The 15,428-nt window shown below is 37.7% G+C and overlaps 1 protein-coding gene and 1 long non-coding RNA gene across 3 annotated transcripts in view; one reads left to right on the top strand and one right to left on the bottom strand.

The window, feature by feature from the left end:
• LOC148109557 (uncharacterized) overlaps positions 1-15,428 on the top strand; it is a 296,308-nt gene that overhangs the window by 162,813 nt on the left and 118,067 nt on the right. The gene's annotated exons all lie outside the window — the stretch shown is intronic.
• TMPRSS11A (transmembrane serine protease 11A) overlaps positions 13,558-15,428 on the bottom strand; it is a 49,151-nt gene continuing 47,280 nt past the window's right edge. The window contains exon 11 of the mRNA XM_087863916.1: positions 13,558-13,719. Within this exon, the coding sequence (XP_087720042.1) occupies positions 13,558-13,719 (162 nt within the window). The remainder of the gene's footprint in view (positions 13,720-15,428) is intronic.

Below are 15,428 nucleotides of genomic sequence, written 5' to 3'. Positions count from 1 at the left end.
TATCCAGTATATCCACAAAAAGCTCTTAAGTGATTTTTTATTTGGTTAATAACAAGGTAACAGTATGAATACATGCATCTGTTAGAAGTAGTATCTATTTTCAGATTGATCACATTATCAGTTAATGACTGTTGGCCTTACCTTGTTCATCAGTATTGTCCAGCAACATAGCTAGGTTTCTCTGGTCACTTTCTAGTTTAGTCTTTATAAAAACCATTTCAGATCTTCTTTACTCTTCCCCAAATGTTTATTTTCTATTCTTTATTCCCCGCCCTTGCTTTTAACAGATGACTTATAGTTCTACTGTTGGAGAAAAATACAGATGCTTTCAGGTGGCCACTCCTTCAACTACTTGTTATCATATCTATATATCTTATGCATCTGTCTTTATCCTTCCTATTATAGTGGAAGAGGTTTTTGTCCTCCTTTGGGAGGCTAATCTTTTCATTTGTGCTTTGTATTCACATCTTCATCCTTCCTCTTCCTAAACCTGCTTCTCCGGTATTCCCCATCTCTATAAGTCCCCTCCCATTCACTCAGTTTCTCACACTAGTAATCTGGATATCATTCTTGCCTCCATCTTTTTTCTCAGTGTCTTATGTTCATAAGTATTTATTGAACCTGTTTCTTTTCTGTCTTCAGCCCCACTGCCCCCCCATGACTCCAGGCCACTATAATCCCTTAGCTGCCACTCTTCTGATTAGCTTCCTGCTTCTAGTCTTTTCCCACTCCAGTACATATTTCATACCTACGAGAATGACCATTTGCAAACTGAGTTATGTCACTATTCCTATAAAAACTCTTCAGTAGTTTTTTTGCATTTAAGATGCAGTTCATTCTCTTTAACATGGGTGGCAAAGCCCCACAGCATCTGGACCTCGTCTACCCTTTTACCCTCCTCTCTTGCCTACCTCATTTCCCACACTCTATATTCTATCCATTGAGTTTCCTTTAGCTACTTGAATATACTGCCCTCTCTGTCTCCTCCAGGTCTGTTCCCTCAGCTTGTACCATCTTTTTCTACCTTTTTCAATAAATTTCTTTTAAATTCCCAAATCTGATTAATCTTTAAGGTATCCTTATATGTTTCTTTCTCTACCAGAGCTTCTTAATTCCTAGGATAGGTTGGTTCCTCTTCAGTAGAAACCGTATCAGTTTGGTTCTTCTTTTATACTCATTTCAGAACTCAGCACACTTCCTGAAATTATTCCACAGTAGACTATAGGCCTGTGGGGGGAAAGGACTGCTATGTTTTCAGAGCCTGTCATCCTTGCCTGGAATGTGGTTAAATATTCATTCATGTGGTACCATAGCTATATTTGAGCTCTAAAAAAATTATTCTTATAGGACACATGGAGATATCCTTCAGATCATTTTTCAAGACAGAGTGCTCAGCTATGAAGTATATGAGTAATAGTGTTTTAAAAGATAGATTTTATGTTTGTTTAGGTATGGTAAGGCCCCCAGATCAGGAGATGATGGCCACTGAAAAGATTTTTATTTACTGTTCCCAAGAGGAAGGAGCATGGCACAGTAGGCGGGACCACATAGGGAAGCACCAGAGTTAGTCAGGAGGCAGAGAGAAAAAGGAGGAACTATGGATGAGAGCCTTTACTGTGATTTCTATAGGAAGAAGCAAATGAGGCAGGGTAAGCGGGTATAGGATGGATAGTTTGAATAATTTCAGTGGGCTCTGTGGTATAGGAGCTGTCCCTAAGTTGTCGAGTACACAGCCCTTGGTACATGCACTGTAATAGCAGGTGCATTCTTGTATGGCATGGGAGTAATGGCTCAGAGTGTAAGAGCTCAAAAAAGGAGGTGTTTGGGATATGAACTCTGGCTTAGCTGGTTTGCCTATGAAGGATTCACTCACGGATAGAGTTATTTGCTGTCTCTGGGTGTTAGCTAGCCCTGGGAGCAGCAGTCTCTCTAGGGTTAGCAAAGTCCCAGATATTAAAGCATCAGAATAAAAAGATATGCTTATTACAACCTGACAGCCTCTAGCTGCTACCTTTGTCAAGGTTTTCCTCAGTTTTAAAGTCAAGGGCATTTTCTTCTGTTAGTGGCTCTCAGCCAATGACTGAGTAAAGTGGTAATATAAGAGTACATCTATTGCCATGTAATATGGATTTCTTTAACAGGTAATATTTACTCCAGAGTTCCCAGTTGATAGGTGGAGATTTTGTCAGACAGGCATTGCTGTCTGATAACACCCTGCCCAATCCCGCTTCCTCCCATTTCCTTTAACACATGTTACTTCTCAATAAATCTTTGTATTTTTACTTTGTCTCAGTGTTTGTTATCCAGAAAATCCAACTTGTATTAGGTGGTACTGAGAGAGCTCCAAGAAAACAGGCATTAAGATGAAATTTGGGGACTGGGTCACTCACTTCCCAGGTGGTAATGAGGACTTGGCGGTAGGTGACATGTTAACAGCCTCTAACACAGGTGGTGCTGTGATATTAAAATTCTCACCACTAGCGAGCTAGGCCAGCGTTATAGTAGAGGTGAATGCACAGGCCAGTGTGCTGATTGGTGTATTTGAAAGGTATGGAGGAGGGGGTGGTAGACCTAAGGACAGTGGAATTGCATGGTTGCTGCTAGGTTAGGTGTGTGCCCCATAATGCAGTAATAATGGTAATGAAAAGTTGAGGGAAATTAACATAATTGAGAGCCTAGTATGAGATCCAGAGGTTCTCTTTGGTCAATTATTAAGAAGCCTTCATCTCATGTAGTGGGTGAGTAGGAAAACTGAATACCAAGCACAGGATTGGATAGACTGACTCAACTCCCATGATTCTCAAACGCTCAACAGAGACAGGTCTGTTATTCCAAAGTCAGAGCCCTACTTGGGAAGACCTGGGACCTGATATATGGAATGTAGATATCTGGCTAGATGTCCCTGAAGATTTTGACTCTGCAGACTTCTTTTGAGACTTCTGAATCTGTAGAAGTAGGTCTTCTGCATCTTTTGAGAGTTAATATTCTGCAGAGACACTGCAGAGGCCTCTTCTCTATAAGATGATAGCTGTCCTTTTCAGGAGCTGCATCCGTTTCTTCTCCTGGCTGCCAGTCAGGGTAAATCACAACATAACCATCTGGGAACGTGTCAGGCCTGAAGAGAGAAGAAAAAATCTATATTACAAAGGAGCTGCAAAAATTAGCAGCAGGCACCAGTAGGGCCTGTGGGAGCACTTTCTATTTGACTGGATTTGGAGGGTGCTTGATCAAGGGTCTGGAACATAAGGCTGGTAAGGAAGTTGGGGCAGTCTTTCAGTATATAGGACCTAACACCTGCCGAGGTACTCAGGGATGGTGTCAGTTTGCTGCCGGAGTGGCTCCTGTAAGTCTGGAAAAAGCAATGGCCCATGTAAAATAAGGTTGAAATTCCAGAGTTTTGATGGAAGACAGTAAAGGCCAAGGGATCAAAAGGCTCAGAGACGTAGGCATGGTAGAATGGATATATTATGGAAAGCCTCATCAGAAAATTATGTTTCATGGGAAAACCCAGATAATACACCATTCACCAAGGCCATCAGGAATGTGCTGATGAGAGGGGTACCAGTAGGGGATCAACCTGTTCCATTTTGCCTGGAACTGTCCAGGCTTTAAAATTCAAAGTCGAGCATTCTGGAAACTCAATCTTAGGTAAACTGGCAGTTGGTCACTCTAGCACAGTATCACTAAGTGCTGGCATGATGGGTGCATAGATGAAATGGCCACGGTGGAAGAGATGGAGGCTCTGTATGGGCCCCAAATCTTGTGTTCCCACTTAATACCACCAGTCTAATGCCTCCTTAGAATGTCCAACCTCTCATCTACAAAGACACACTGAATCCACAAGATGGCACTGTTCCTTAAGGAGACCAACTGGCTACCTGATAGCATAGTTAAACTGCATTGGACCCCTTCCATCCCGAAAGCACCAGCCATTTCTTCCTAACAGGACTAGACATCTGTTCTGGATACGGGTTTGTCTTGCCTATCCAGAGGCCCTTAGCCAGCGGCACTGTTTGGGGTGTTGTGAACATTCTAACTGGGTAAATTCCTTATAGTCAAGAGTACAGTTTTTGTTTTTGTTTTCCCTGGAGATACTCCTTTAGTAACTGATTTCATTGTGATTGTTTAAGCCACTAAAAGTACTGTATCTTGTCCTGTGCATTCAGAAGTAAAATGAGAATCTCTGAAAATACCACCTGCTATTTACTTTCACTTTTTTGACATGTAGGGAAAAAAAACCCCAGAGAAGTCACATTTTTGCTATGAAATATGTTCTCTTCACATTATGACTAAGTGTAATTTGAGGTGTGATGTGGGTAGACTTACTTTTTCCACTGTCATATCTTTCGTCTCTATCTTTTCATTTTAAAAGGATTCTTGAGTATTGGAAGACCATGCATTGGTATTTAAAATTGATATTAAAATTGTATCAAAGACAGTATAAAAATCCCACAAGCATTTGGACATAGTTCTTGTTCAATGTTAAGAAAGTGTTATTTAGAAGATTTTTTTCTAATATCATAAACTATATGAAAGATAACAAAGATGATGAAAAATGGAAGGAATTTAACTGTAATCTTAAAGTCAGAGACAATGCCTCATCATATATTGACTTGAATATATGGTAATATTTTTAAAGTAGTTACTTTTGAAAATATAACTATAGCTGTGCAGTGTTGTAATTTAAGGCCCTTAGAACATATTAAGTTATGGGTATGGCTTCCCATGGTGAGATTTCTTCTGAATATCCTGTTGGGATCCACCATGACATCCTGCAGGAGTACAAACCAGGCCTCTGGCAAAGGAGGGATTTCACTGGAGGGGAGGGGAGGGGAGTGGAGGGAGGAAAAGAAGTGTTATGTAAGATGACATTACATTCAGTATTGGCATAAAAACTTTTTTTTTCATTTTTGTTTTTAGATGCTTTAAAGAAAATAATTTATGTATGTTTAAAATGGTTACTAGACCATTATGAATACAAAAGCTCCCCCCAAGGGAGGGAAGTACATAGAAATATTTAGTAAGGTCTTTATTCCTCTGTGAGTGGGGCATGTTATTTGGGGAATAAAATATAGATAATTAAGAAATTAGCCAGGCAACATAAGAAAAACATGGCAGAAATAAAGGTGACAGAAGTTATAACAAACATAAAAATTATGCCAATATATATGAATGGCTTCAACAGATGTAGTAAAAAGCAAAGTTCTATTGGTTTTAAAGGGAAAATCCAGCGGCTCAGTCAGTTAAGTGTCTGCCTTCGGCTCAGGTAATGACCCCAGTGTTCTGGGATCGAGTCCCATATAGGTCTTCTTGCTCAGCAAGGAGTCTGCTCCCTCTGCCTGCTGCTCTCCCTGCTTGTATGCCATCCCCCCTACCTCAGTCTCTGACAAATAAATAAATAAAATCTTAAAAAAAAAGGAAAATCCAGTTGTCAGAAACCTATACATTATCGGACACACAACTAAATCAAGAAGAAAGTTAAGGAGAAGAAAAAGAACAAAGCAAGCAAACATGCAGAGAGGGTATTAAGCAACAACATTATCCAGGGTAAAGAGGGTAATTTGTATTGATAAAAAAATACACAAACATACAACAATTAAAAAGTTGAGAACAATATAATAACAGATGTAGAAGAGATAAGAAATGATAATTGTGAAGCTATAATAAAAATAGTGTTCAGAAAATAGATTTCTGGGGGCGCCTGGGTGGTGCAGTTGTTAAGCGTCTGCCTTCGGCTCAGGGCGTGATCCCAGCGTTATGGGATCGAGCCCCACATCAGGCTCCTGCACTGGGAGCCTGCTTCTTCCTCTCCCACTCCCCCTGCTGTGTTCCCTCTCTTGCTGGCTGTCTCTGTCAAATGAATAAATAAAATCTTAAAAAAAAAAAAAGAAAATAGATTTCTGAAAAAAAATGATAGTTATTGAATTGATTCAAGAACTAGGAGACTTGGACAGGAAATAACTGTGGAAGAAATGAAAACATATAAACCTTTTCTTTTTTTTTTTCCTAAAAGCATCTGGACTGCTAATGTTTCAGGAAACAGTTCTTTTCTGTGCTGTCTTAACCTTTCCCTTGCCTGTAGAGAACATGCTGAAGGCTTTTCAGAGAATTTTATAATGCTGACATTATCTTGGTTCATTGAAATCTTGATAAAACATTAAGAAGTACACCAATCTAGTTCTGAGGAATTATTAACCTTATTCAAATAAATAAACCCCTGGGTTTGTCTTTTCTAGAAAAAGCTACATAAGGTCGTCTATATAAATTGCAAATCAAATACTTGTAATTTAGAGTGTTTGCCCTCATGATTTTCACTTTGGGGTTGGGATTCGAAGACTCTTGTTTTTTAGTTTTACTTCTAACATGTCCTACTAGATCTTTAGTCATATAGATCTTTCATTGAACTTGGATTTTTTTCTGCCTTAGCCCTGGTTTTGTCAAACAAGTCAATTTCTTGATTTAGTTTTGTTGGATTTGTTGTTATTTTGAACAGGTTAATTTTCCCATTTATTTTTATAGGTAATTAGGGCTAAGTTCAAGGATATCTACTGGTTTTCCTCTAACTTGATTGAGATATAATTGACACATGATGTTGGGTAAGTTTAACGTGTGTAATGTGATGACGTGATGCACGTACATATTGCAAAATGTTGTCCTTCACCTCGATCACCATTTTATTGCTGTTGCTATTGTTCTGAGAACATTAAAGCTCTACTCTTAAAGCAACTTTCAAGTATACAATCCAGTATTATGAATTGTCACCATGTTGTACCCTAGATCCTGGAACCTATTTATCCTATAACTGAAAGTTTGTACCCTTTAACCAACATCCCCCCATTAAGCCCCTGATAACCTAATAATACTGTATTGTATACTTGAAATTTTCTTAACAACAAATCTTAAGTGTTCTCACTACAAAAAAACCACAAAAAACAAAAAACAAAAACAAAACTGTGAGATGGGGGATATATTAATTAAATGAATGTGCTAATCATTTCACAATGTATGTGTATTATCAAATTATTATGTTCTGTGCTTTAAATATATATACTTTTATTTGTCAGTTATATCTTAAACCTGGAAAAAATGTTAACATCATCCAAAACAACCTCACAGAAACAGCCAAAATGATGTTTGACCACATATCTAACTAAGTACGAGGGCCCAGTGAAGATGACATATAAAAGTAACCATCATGAAGTTCACATAACAGATCCATCATCAGTCAGCTGGTAGGTTGTGGGACTGGGATTCAAATACATCTCACTGAACATCATATTGTTTACTTCTGTGTCACACTATCCACCATTTAGCAAATGTGTGATCTGGTAGTGTGATCTTTTACAAATACTTAAAAGAGTATTAGAACCTCTATTCAATTGTCCAGTTGATTCAAATGAGTATCATGGCCAGATTTTGTATTGGTGTCTCACTCTTCCACTGAACTATGAAATACAGGGCTATTGAGAGGTACTTAACAGGGCTTGAGGCCATTTGGAACCATGAACGTGCAGCATAACATCCTTCTGACGCAAAGATAACAATTCTCACCTGTCGGAAGAGCACGTACTTGATTTCTTTTTTGTTTTTGTTTTTGTTTTCAGTAATACTGGTTCATTTCCACTGATTCATCCTGATTTGTTTTCCAAGGCTCCTGAACATTTAATACTATGATTAATACTTTTAATACTATGATAGTTGTCTAGGATTAGAAATAGTCCATAGTTAAGGACCAGGGAGAAGCTATCCAGTTCACTTTAGAATCCAGTCTCTGTTTTTGTGTCTGTGTATTTTTTGTCCTATGCTCAAATCTGTTGATCTGATCTTTTCAGAGATACCTAATGTAAAGGAAATAAGGACTTTGGATCAAATAGGAGACGTAGCAGATGGTGTAATCAGAGCATGTTAAGTTCTTTTTAAAAATGTCCCAGTGAAAGGTAATGTGAGGGCAAGGCTATTTTTAGAGTGGTTTTCTTTTCTTCTTCTTCCTTTTTTTTTTTTTTTAAGATTTTATTTATTTATTTGAAATAGAGAGTGAGAGGGAGAGCACGAGCAGGAGGAGCAGCAGAGGGAGAGGGAGAAGCAGGCTCCCTACTGAGTAGAGAGCACAACTCGGGGCTCAATCCCGGGACCGTGACATCATGACCTGAGCTGAAGGCAGACACTTAACCAACTGAGCAACCCAGGCGCCCCTTTAGAGAGGTTTTCATGAAAAGCCAGGAGTAACGTTTGTGCTTTTGCACTAGGGGTAGTATTCATTGCCTCAGACACAGTGGGAGAGAGGAGACAGAGCTGTGTTGAGCTGTGGGCAGAACTCATGACCTAGAAGAGGCTCCTTGATGCCCACCCAGACTGCCGGGAAAGCAGGAGGAGCTTTGAGAGTTGGAGGCTCAGCCATAGGCTTGTGCTAGACCCCCACTGTGTGTATGTGATGGAGCCAGACTGTTATCACCTTTAGTATAGTTTCAAAAAGAGCACTGAGAGGAACCGTGAATGCTCTCTCCATCTAGACATGATCCCCGCAAGATAATCAATACAATGGTTTTGTATGTGGGAATCTTCAAGGTTAGTAACAAACATTTAAGTTTCCCAGTGATTCATTTCATATTTTAATGCCTTCACCACTTTAACAAAGTAAAACAAACCTTTTCTGCGGGAGGGAGGTTTGTCTGGAACCCCAGAGCTAACTGTGTACTATCTATAGATAATGACAGGGATTCCTCCAATCTCCTCCCATAAACTAACCCTGGCTTTTATCACTGAAACTGGAATTATCTTTTCTCAGCAGTCTCCATTTATATGCAGTTCTTCAGGAAAGCATTCCCACAAGGATCAAATACCTTGAAGAAATATTATTTCTTCAACATTAAGCATAATATTCCTTTGAGGGGAACCAGTGTCATGGAGCCATGTGTCTAGACTTCTGTGGCCTCTGCCACCCATGGTTACTGCTGCTGTTTCCTTGAGTGCGTTGCTTTTGCTGAAGTAGACAGAGGATTTTGAGAATTTTGAAGTCCTGTAGCTATCAGGTTCCAACTAACACAGACGATCCTTCAAAGGAGAGCAGGAGAATTTCTACAGATGATAGTGGATGATAGTGCATAACTGAATGCCAGAACCTTCTGAGATGGCCCTGGGAGACCCAGAGTTCAGATGTAGTCCAGTCTATGAGGGCAGCGACCACAAAACAGTAAGGGAGGTGCTCAACCTTGTGCTTTTTCTGTACCACAGTATTACCCTAAGTGATTGTTACAGCCCAAGCAAAATATTCAACAGGTGACGCGGGGATTGTCAGTGACTACAGACCTCATAACATCATCTACTATGTCTAAACAAATAACACCTATTTTAAGGCTAAGGACAGATTACTGTAATCTGAGGAACTGTTGTTTGGGTTCTTGCCCTGTATTTAATTTAGTGACTTCTGGTATGGAAGGAGTCTCCTGAACTTGGAAAACAGCAAAAACAGTTTTAAAGAGTTAATCAGTTAAATCTTGATTACTAATGGAAATGAAAAGAACAGTCTTATATAGATAACTAAAATCAATAAGTCAAATATCATCTTTTTTGAAATTCAAATTCCTTTATTTCTGTGAACTTTTAAAAAGTAGGGGTACTGCATATGAGTTTTAGTTTTATCTCCATTGTCTCCTATTAGGCAAATTCAACGGAAAAGGGTCTCGTCAGTAGAATATAGTCATCTAACATGGCCACTTGGAAGTATTCAGATTTGTGAGGTCCATGAGAGAAAAAGGAAGAAAGGACAATCCTAGTGGATCAAATAAAAATGATGAAAGGGAAAGAGAGATTTTTAACCTCATTTCCAAATATCCCTATGGGTTTGGGATGTGCTCATTTAAGGAAATATGGGGAACAGTTTTCGAGTTAGAGGGCCTCCTATAAGGCCACTATCATGCACACTTTACTGTATGTTGATTGCTTCTGGTGCGGGTGGGGAGCAGGAGGTCTTCAGGAGCATTCAGGACTATGCAAAGGAGGATGAGCACAGGTTGGAAAGGAAAGTGACATGGGGGAAGCAGTTAATAACTGAGAACTGGGGTGTCTTACCTTCATAGGAATCATAATTTGCTTCTGTGAATTTATTCTTTCACTAAGCATAATATATACAGAATATTATAATACTGTGGGCAATACAAAAATGAGTAAAGCAGTGTTTAGCCTTACGGAACTTAAAGTATATTTTAGAGATAATACATGTACTTTAAAACTATAATGCAAAGTATGAGAAATGGTATAGAGGAGGAACAAAGAAATTCAGAAGGGTTTTGAATGGAGAGCAAATTTATCTGGGACAAAAGAAGTATTCTTGGTTGAGGCGATATTTGGACTAGATCTTGTAGAGTGAAGAGAATATTGCATGACCAGAGGAGAGAATGTATTCAGGGAATGAGTGTAACATTCAGTGTTAACAGGAACACTGAGCACAAGCAAAACAAAAAGTCTGTTGGCTGTTGGCAGATTGTACAGGGACTAAAAGGTATGGTTACATGGATTTAGACTATTGTCAGGCTAAGGGTCAACCGGTGAAGATTTGAATGTGTGGGAGCAATGTTATTGAATAGCGTCATAACTGAGCTGCAATTTGCTGTATGCATAGAGTGGTGAGAGGCTGAAGGTGGAGAGAGCAGTAGGAATAGGTGAGATAATAACAATATGGTGTTCATAACTGTGAGTTAGTATTCTAGAATGTTCTATAGGCACAGCAGGTCATGGCCCACTAGGTTTTGAAATTAATTTACTTGCTGGGGCAAGCATTATAAAAAACTGAAGTAGAATAGAAGATATTGGGTATTATTGCACTCAGTAGGGTAAGTATTGTTTTATGAAACTTCTGCTTCAGTTTTTAATATTTTAATATGTATGTATTTTGTTATGTTTTTATGGAGCTGTCTGTGAAATATATTTTCTACTGTAGATTGTGGTCAAGATAGAGAAACTCTACTAGAGGGTGTATTTATAAAAGCCTATCGTCATGGTAATGGTTAATGGCAATCCATGAATATACTCTACCTAGTTTAGGGAAGGGTATGAGAGAAATCCTTCAAGCACATTTATAGGGAGATCAGTCTGTATTTGAAATAGCCACTGTCTTATTCTGCTACTTCTTTTAGAAACATGATAGTGAATGTTCAGTTTGATCAGGAGACCGTAATTTTTGAATACTCAGTTTCATAATTTTGAGGCATCTCTTGCTTGTCTTTTTTTCCCGAGATTTTATTTATTCATTTATTTTAGAGAGAGGAAGAGAATGGGGGGGAGGGGAGAGAGAGAGAGAATCTCAAGCAGACCAAGAGTCGGACATTCAACCAACTGAGCCACCCAGGTGCCCCATCTCTTGCATTTCTAAAAATGATCAAACGCTTTCAGAACAATAGTTCTCAACAGGGGACATTTGTCAATGTGTGGAGATATTTTTGGTTATCACAATAATCAAAATGACCCAAACTAGTTATTTAAAAGAAATGAAATTCTTAACAGCGGTTGTAAGATTCATGCTAAGATTTGGCCTAACACAGATTCAGTGATATTATTTGTAGAATGCTCTAATCATTAACTTTATTATTAGATTTAAAATGATATATCAGTACTTGCTTATATGTGAACCAGAATGAAATGGTGCACAGAACAGTTTAGCAATACAAAGTTTATAACTCTAGGATCATTTCTTGAATCTTAACATTAAAAGTCAGATTTATATCTTACCACCACAATATCAACTAATTTGTAAGGCTATATATATTTTTATATGTGAAGAAGCAACTTTATCTTGAAATGAGTTCAGAGAATTGGCAGCCAGCTGCCCAAGTGAATCATATCATTTAAAATTTTTAAGAATTTTCTAATTTAAAATAGATTCAATAGAAGTCACTGAAATTCTTATAGATCTGATTATTTAATAAATATAGGTGATCAGAAAGGGACTTTGTAAGGGAAAGGGCATGTGAAATTGGTACCTGGGCTCTAGGCCCACTGGGGATACAAACTACCTATAGGTTCACCAAGTCATTTACATTTCCTGGCTTCAGCTGTCTGAACCATAGGTGTTGGCCTGCATGACTTACAGTCTTTCCTAAGCTTTCAAATTCTGCGAGTCTAGGTTATGGATTTGTGTGTGTGTGTGTGTGTGTGTGTGTGTGTGTGTGTGTGTGTTTGTGTGTGTGTGTGAATAAATTGTTAGTGTCTTTTAGATTATTGTAGGATTATTTTCATGCCTTATCAATAACCCATGGGGAGACATTAGTATAAAGTAATTCAATTTTTCAATGGTTTGGCTTATTTTTGGAGTATATGAATAAATGATGCCTTGCCCATAAACCTGATGTTTAGCCGACATTGTTACAGAGTAACTGTTTCCACAAAGCCTTCATTTAATTGTATCATGGAATACACAAGCCTAACTCTCCTAATGTCTTCATGAGACACTTTACTTTGGGGGTACATTTGGTTTTTCAGATCACTTTGTTCATGTGTTCATCTGGTAGGTCCTTAAAGTTTATATTTATTAAAATTTTTTAAAACTAGTGTTTCGTTGTTGGAATAGTTCGACTACTGCCGCAAGCCTTAAGAGATAATTGGCTGCAGCAATTCAAAAGTATGAATGTTTCTTTCTATGTAGAAAGACAAAGCTCATTGATTATTCAACATATTAGCAAATTCTCAATTTTTTTTTTCAAGGCATTTAACCTTACAGTAATGTACAGAGCCACCCCCTGGTGGTTCAAATATGTAAATGCATCTGTGAAATGTCAAATTTTTGTGCCATTGTTTTGTAGTGACTCATGAAGTTACCATCACCTTCCCCCCAGTTTTTGTACCAAAGATACATTTTTGATTAGCTAATTATTATGTATGCTCATTTATTAATCAGGATTTCTCTGGATATATAAATCAGTATTTCTCTTTATGTGTTCGTGTTAAAAAAAAATTACGAAAATATTAGGGAGGTTTCACAATAGAGAAAGGTTAGAAGATCTCTGGCTTGATTTATCACTATACTTTGTTTCCTAGATACAACTTTTTTTTTTTTCCTCAAGGATCCTTCCAAAGGGTTTATAAGTAGAAAATGTATTATGGTGAAAAATCTCTTTGGAAAACTTGGAATAATAAGGAAAAATTTTAAAAAAGTATTTGTGAGCTCAGGAGAAATGATAAAAAAATTGTATAAGGTTTTCCTGAACTCTTTAAGAGATTAAAAACTTTCTCATTTAAGGGGACCTTCTTGATAAAGACATTCTAAAAATCATGGATTATTTTCAAAAATTTGCATTACATCTCTTTTATACTCCAGCTTGCATGATGTATAGAACTGAGTGTCTCTGCTGTATTCTCCCTTCCAGGCTAAACTGACCCACTACTTTACAAATTTATAAGGATTTAAATTCCTTATAAATTGGCTATGGGTTATTGCTTAATTGAAGTGATTCTAAAATAAATAATGTCATTTAACCTCACCTCATTGTATTACATTCACTGACTATTTAAATTCTCATACACATAGCCTACTTACAGCTCTCAATATTTAACTTTTATAGTGAATTAGAGGCCTGTTTTTGAAGTGATCCAGTTTCGGTAATAAGCCACTTTTGTGTAGACTCCAGGTTTGTTCTTTTGACCACAGTTATCTCCCCAGCTCACAATTCCAATGAGATACCAGGTATCTTTAAGATCCTTTACAACTAAAGGTCCCCCAGAATCACCCTGAAAATAAAAGAAAGAAAATTAGCTAAATATTAAGCTTATTACTTAAAATATTCTGACAAACCACATATTTTATTATTAGATAGTATATGTATTGATTACCAATTATAGAATAATTAATTCAAACATGGATTTCAAAAGTTATAAAAACCTTAAATTTTAATTTCCACATTTTAATTTCTCAGCTTTATAGACATATAATTGACAAATAAAATTGTATATATTTAAAGTATACAACATGAAATTTAACATACATGTGCTTTGTGAAATGATTACCACAATCAGGTTAATTAACACATCTATCACTTCACATAGTTACTGTGTGTGTGTGTGTGTGTGTGTGTGTGTGTTTTAAGATGACTAAGGTCTACCGGCAAATTTCAAGTTCACAACATGGAAACCTAGCTCGTGTTGGTTTTTTTCTGACTTCAAGCAGGGTGCTTGGACCTCAGTTTTATTGGACAGACTAAACCCCTCACCGTGAAGCCTCAGTTATAATCACTGTCTTCCTGTGTTGGACCCTGTCCCTGAGTCACTTTCTTGATACTTTCCCCAAGTTTTCTATGGCCGGAGCTTGGTTTTACCACTCACTTGCATAGTCATCAAGCAGGAATCTTACCTCTGCTCCCCAAGTCAGTGAAATCTCTTTATGACCACCTCCTTCCTGAGGCATATCACTAAACTCACCATTTGCCTAGATTCCCATACGCTGTCCACAAATGGACTCCGGTCACCACCTCCCCCTTGTCCATCTTCGCTTGGACCTCTCTGTGCATTCTCTGAATTCTAGCTGCCTCCCTCCACATTCTCAGCAACTGAGGCTGGATATGCATCAGATTCCGCTTTTACCCAGCCTACATGCTACAAAACTCTCTGCTCCTTTTCTGACAGAGGTTTACATGTATAATTTGTGGGACTCTGGGCAGAGTTCTCTGCCACCAATATCAAAACAGTTTTTCTATTTCACCATGTAGTGTCACCTCCTTGGAGTTTTCAAGAATTTCATGTTATAAAGCAAGTACCTCTAGGAAGAAATATACTTTCTACCTTTGTCAGAAAACATACATGCAGGATAGCTATTGGATAGCAGAGGAAGGCACTGGAAAGGGCATCCGGTAGTCCCAACATGACCTAATCCACCCTTTCACTGAGCCTTACAGCCTCTCAGCCCCCTTGTGCTGAGACCCAACAGATTACTTGGGATTCCCTCAAATACGAAATATAATTTCACACATTCATAATTTTTGCTATGTTCTTATTATATATAGAAAAATAATACTCTTATTCTATAATTGGGTAAGGGCCATTTATCCTTTAGGTCACATATCCTTCAGTATGATCACTCTGATACTTGCTGCAAAAATGCTCCCTTCACAATAAAAATATTTGTTATCCCTTATATCATTTAAACAATCTCATCATAGTTCATTGCTCATGATTATTTCGTTTCTAGATGAGAGTGCTTTAAGAAAAGGGACTCTGCCTTATGAACCTTTGGACTTCTGGTATTAAGAAAATTTAATTTTGTTGGTTAGTTTGTTTGATAGCATCAAAGAAACTCTGTTTGCAACATTTTGCTTAATAAAACACCTAAAAATGTTTGTGTGGTGTTATCTGCATTTAGAAATTATTGAACTGACAAGGTATTTGTATTGGTACTAACATAAAGAACATAGAATATTTCTTGAAAGAGATAAAAATGTTTTGAG

Source organism: Ursus americanus, chromosome 8, assembly GCF_024610735.1.
Source record: "Ursus americanus isolate L20-20 chromosome 8, mUrsAme1.1.p, whole genome shotgun sequence".
NCBI lineage: Eukaryota > Metazoa > Chordata > Mammalia > Carnivora > Ursidae > Ursus > Ursus americanus.
The sequence above is the reverse complement of the archived record's forward strand: the minus strand, read 5'-3'. Positions and strand labels throughout refer to the sequence as shown.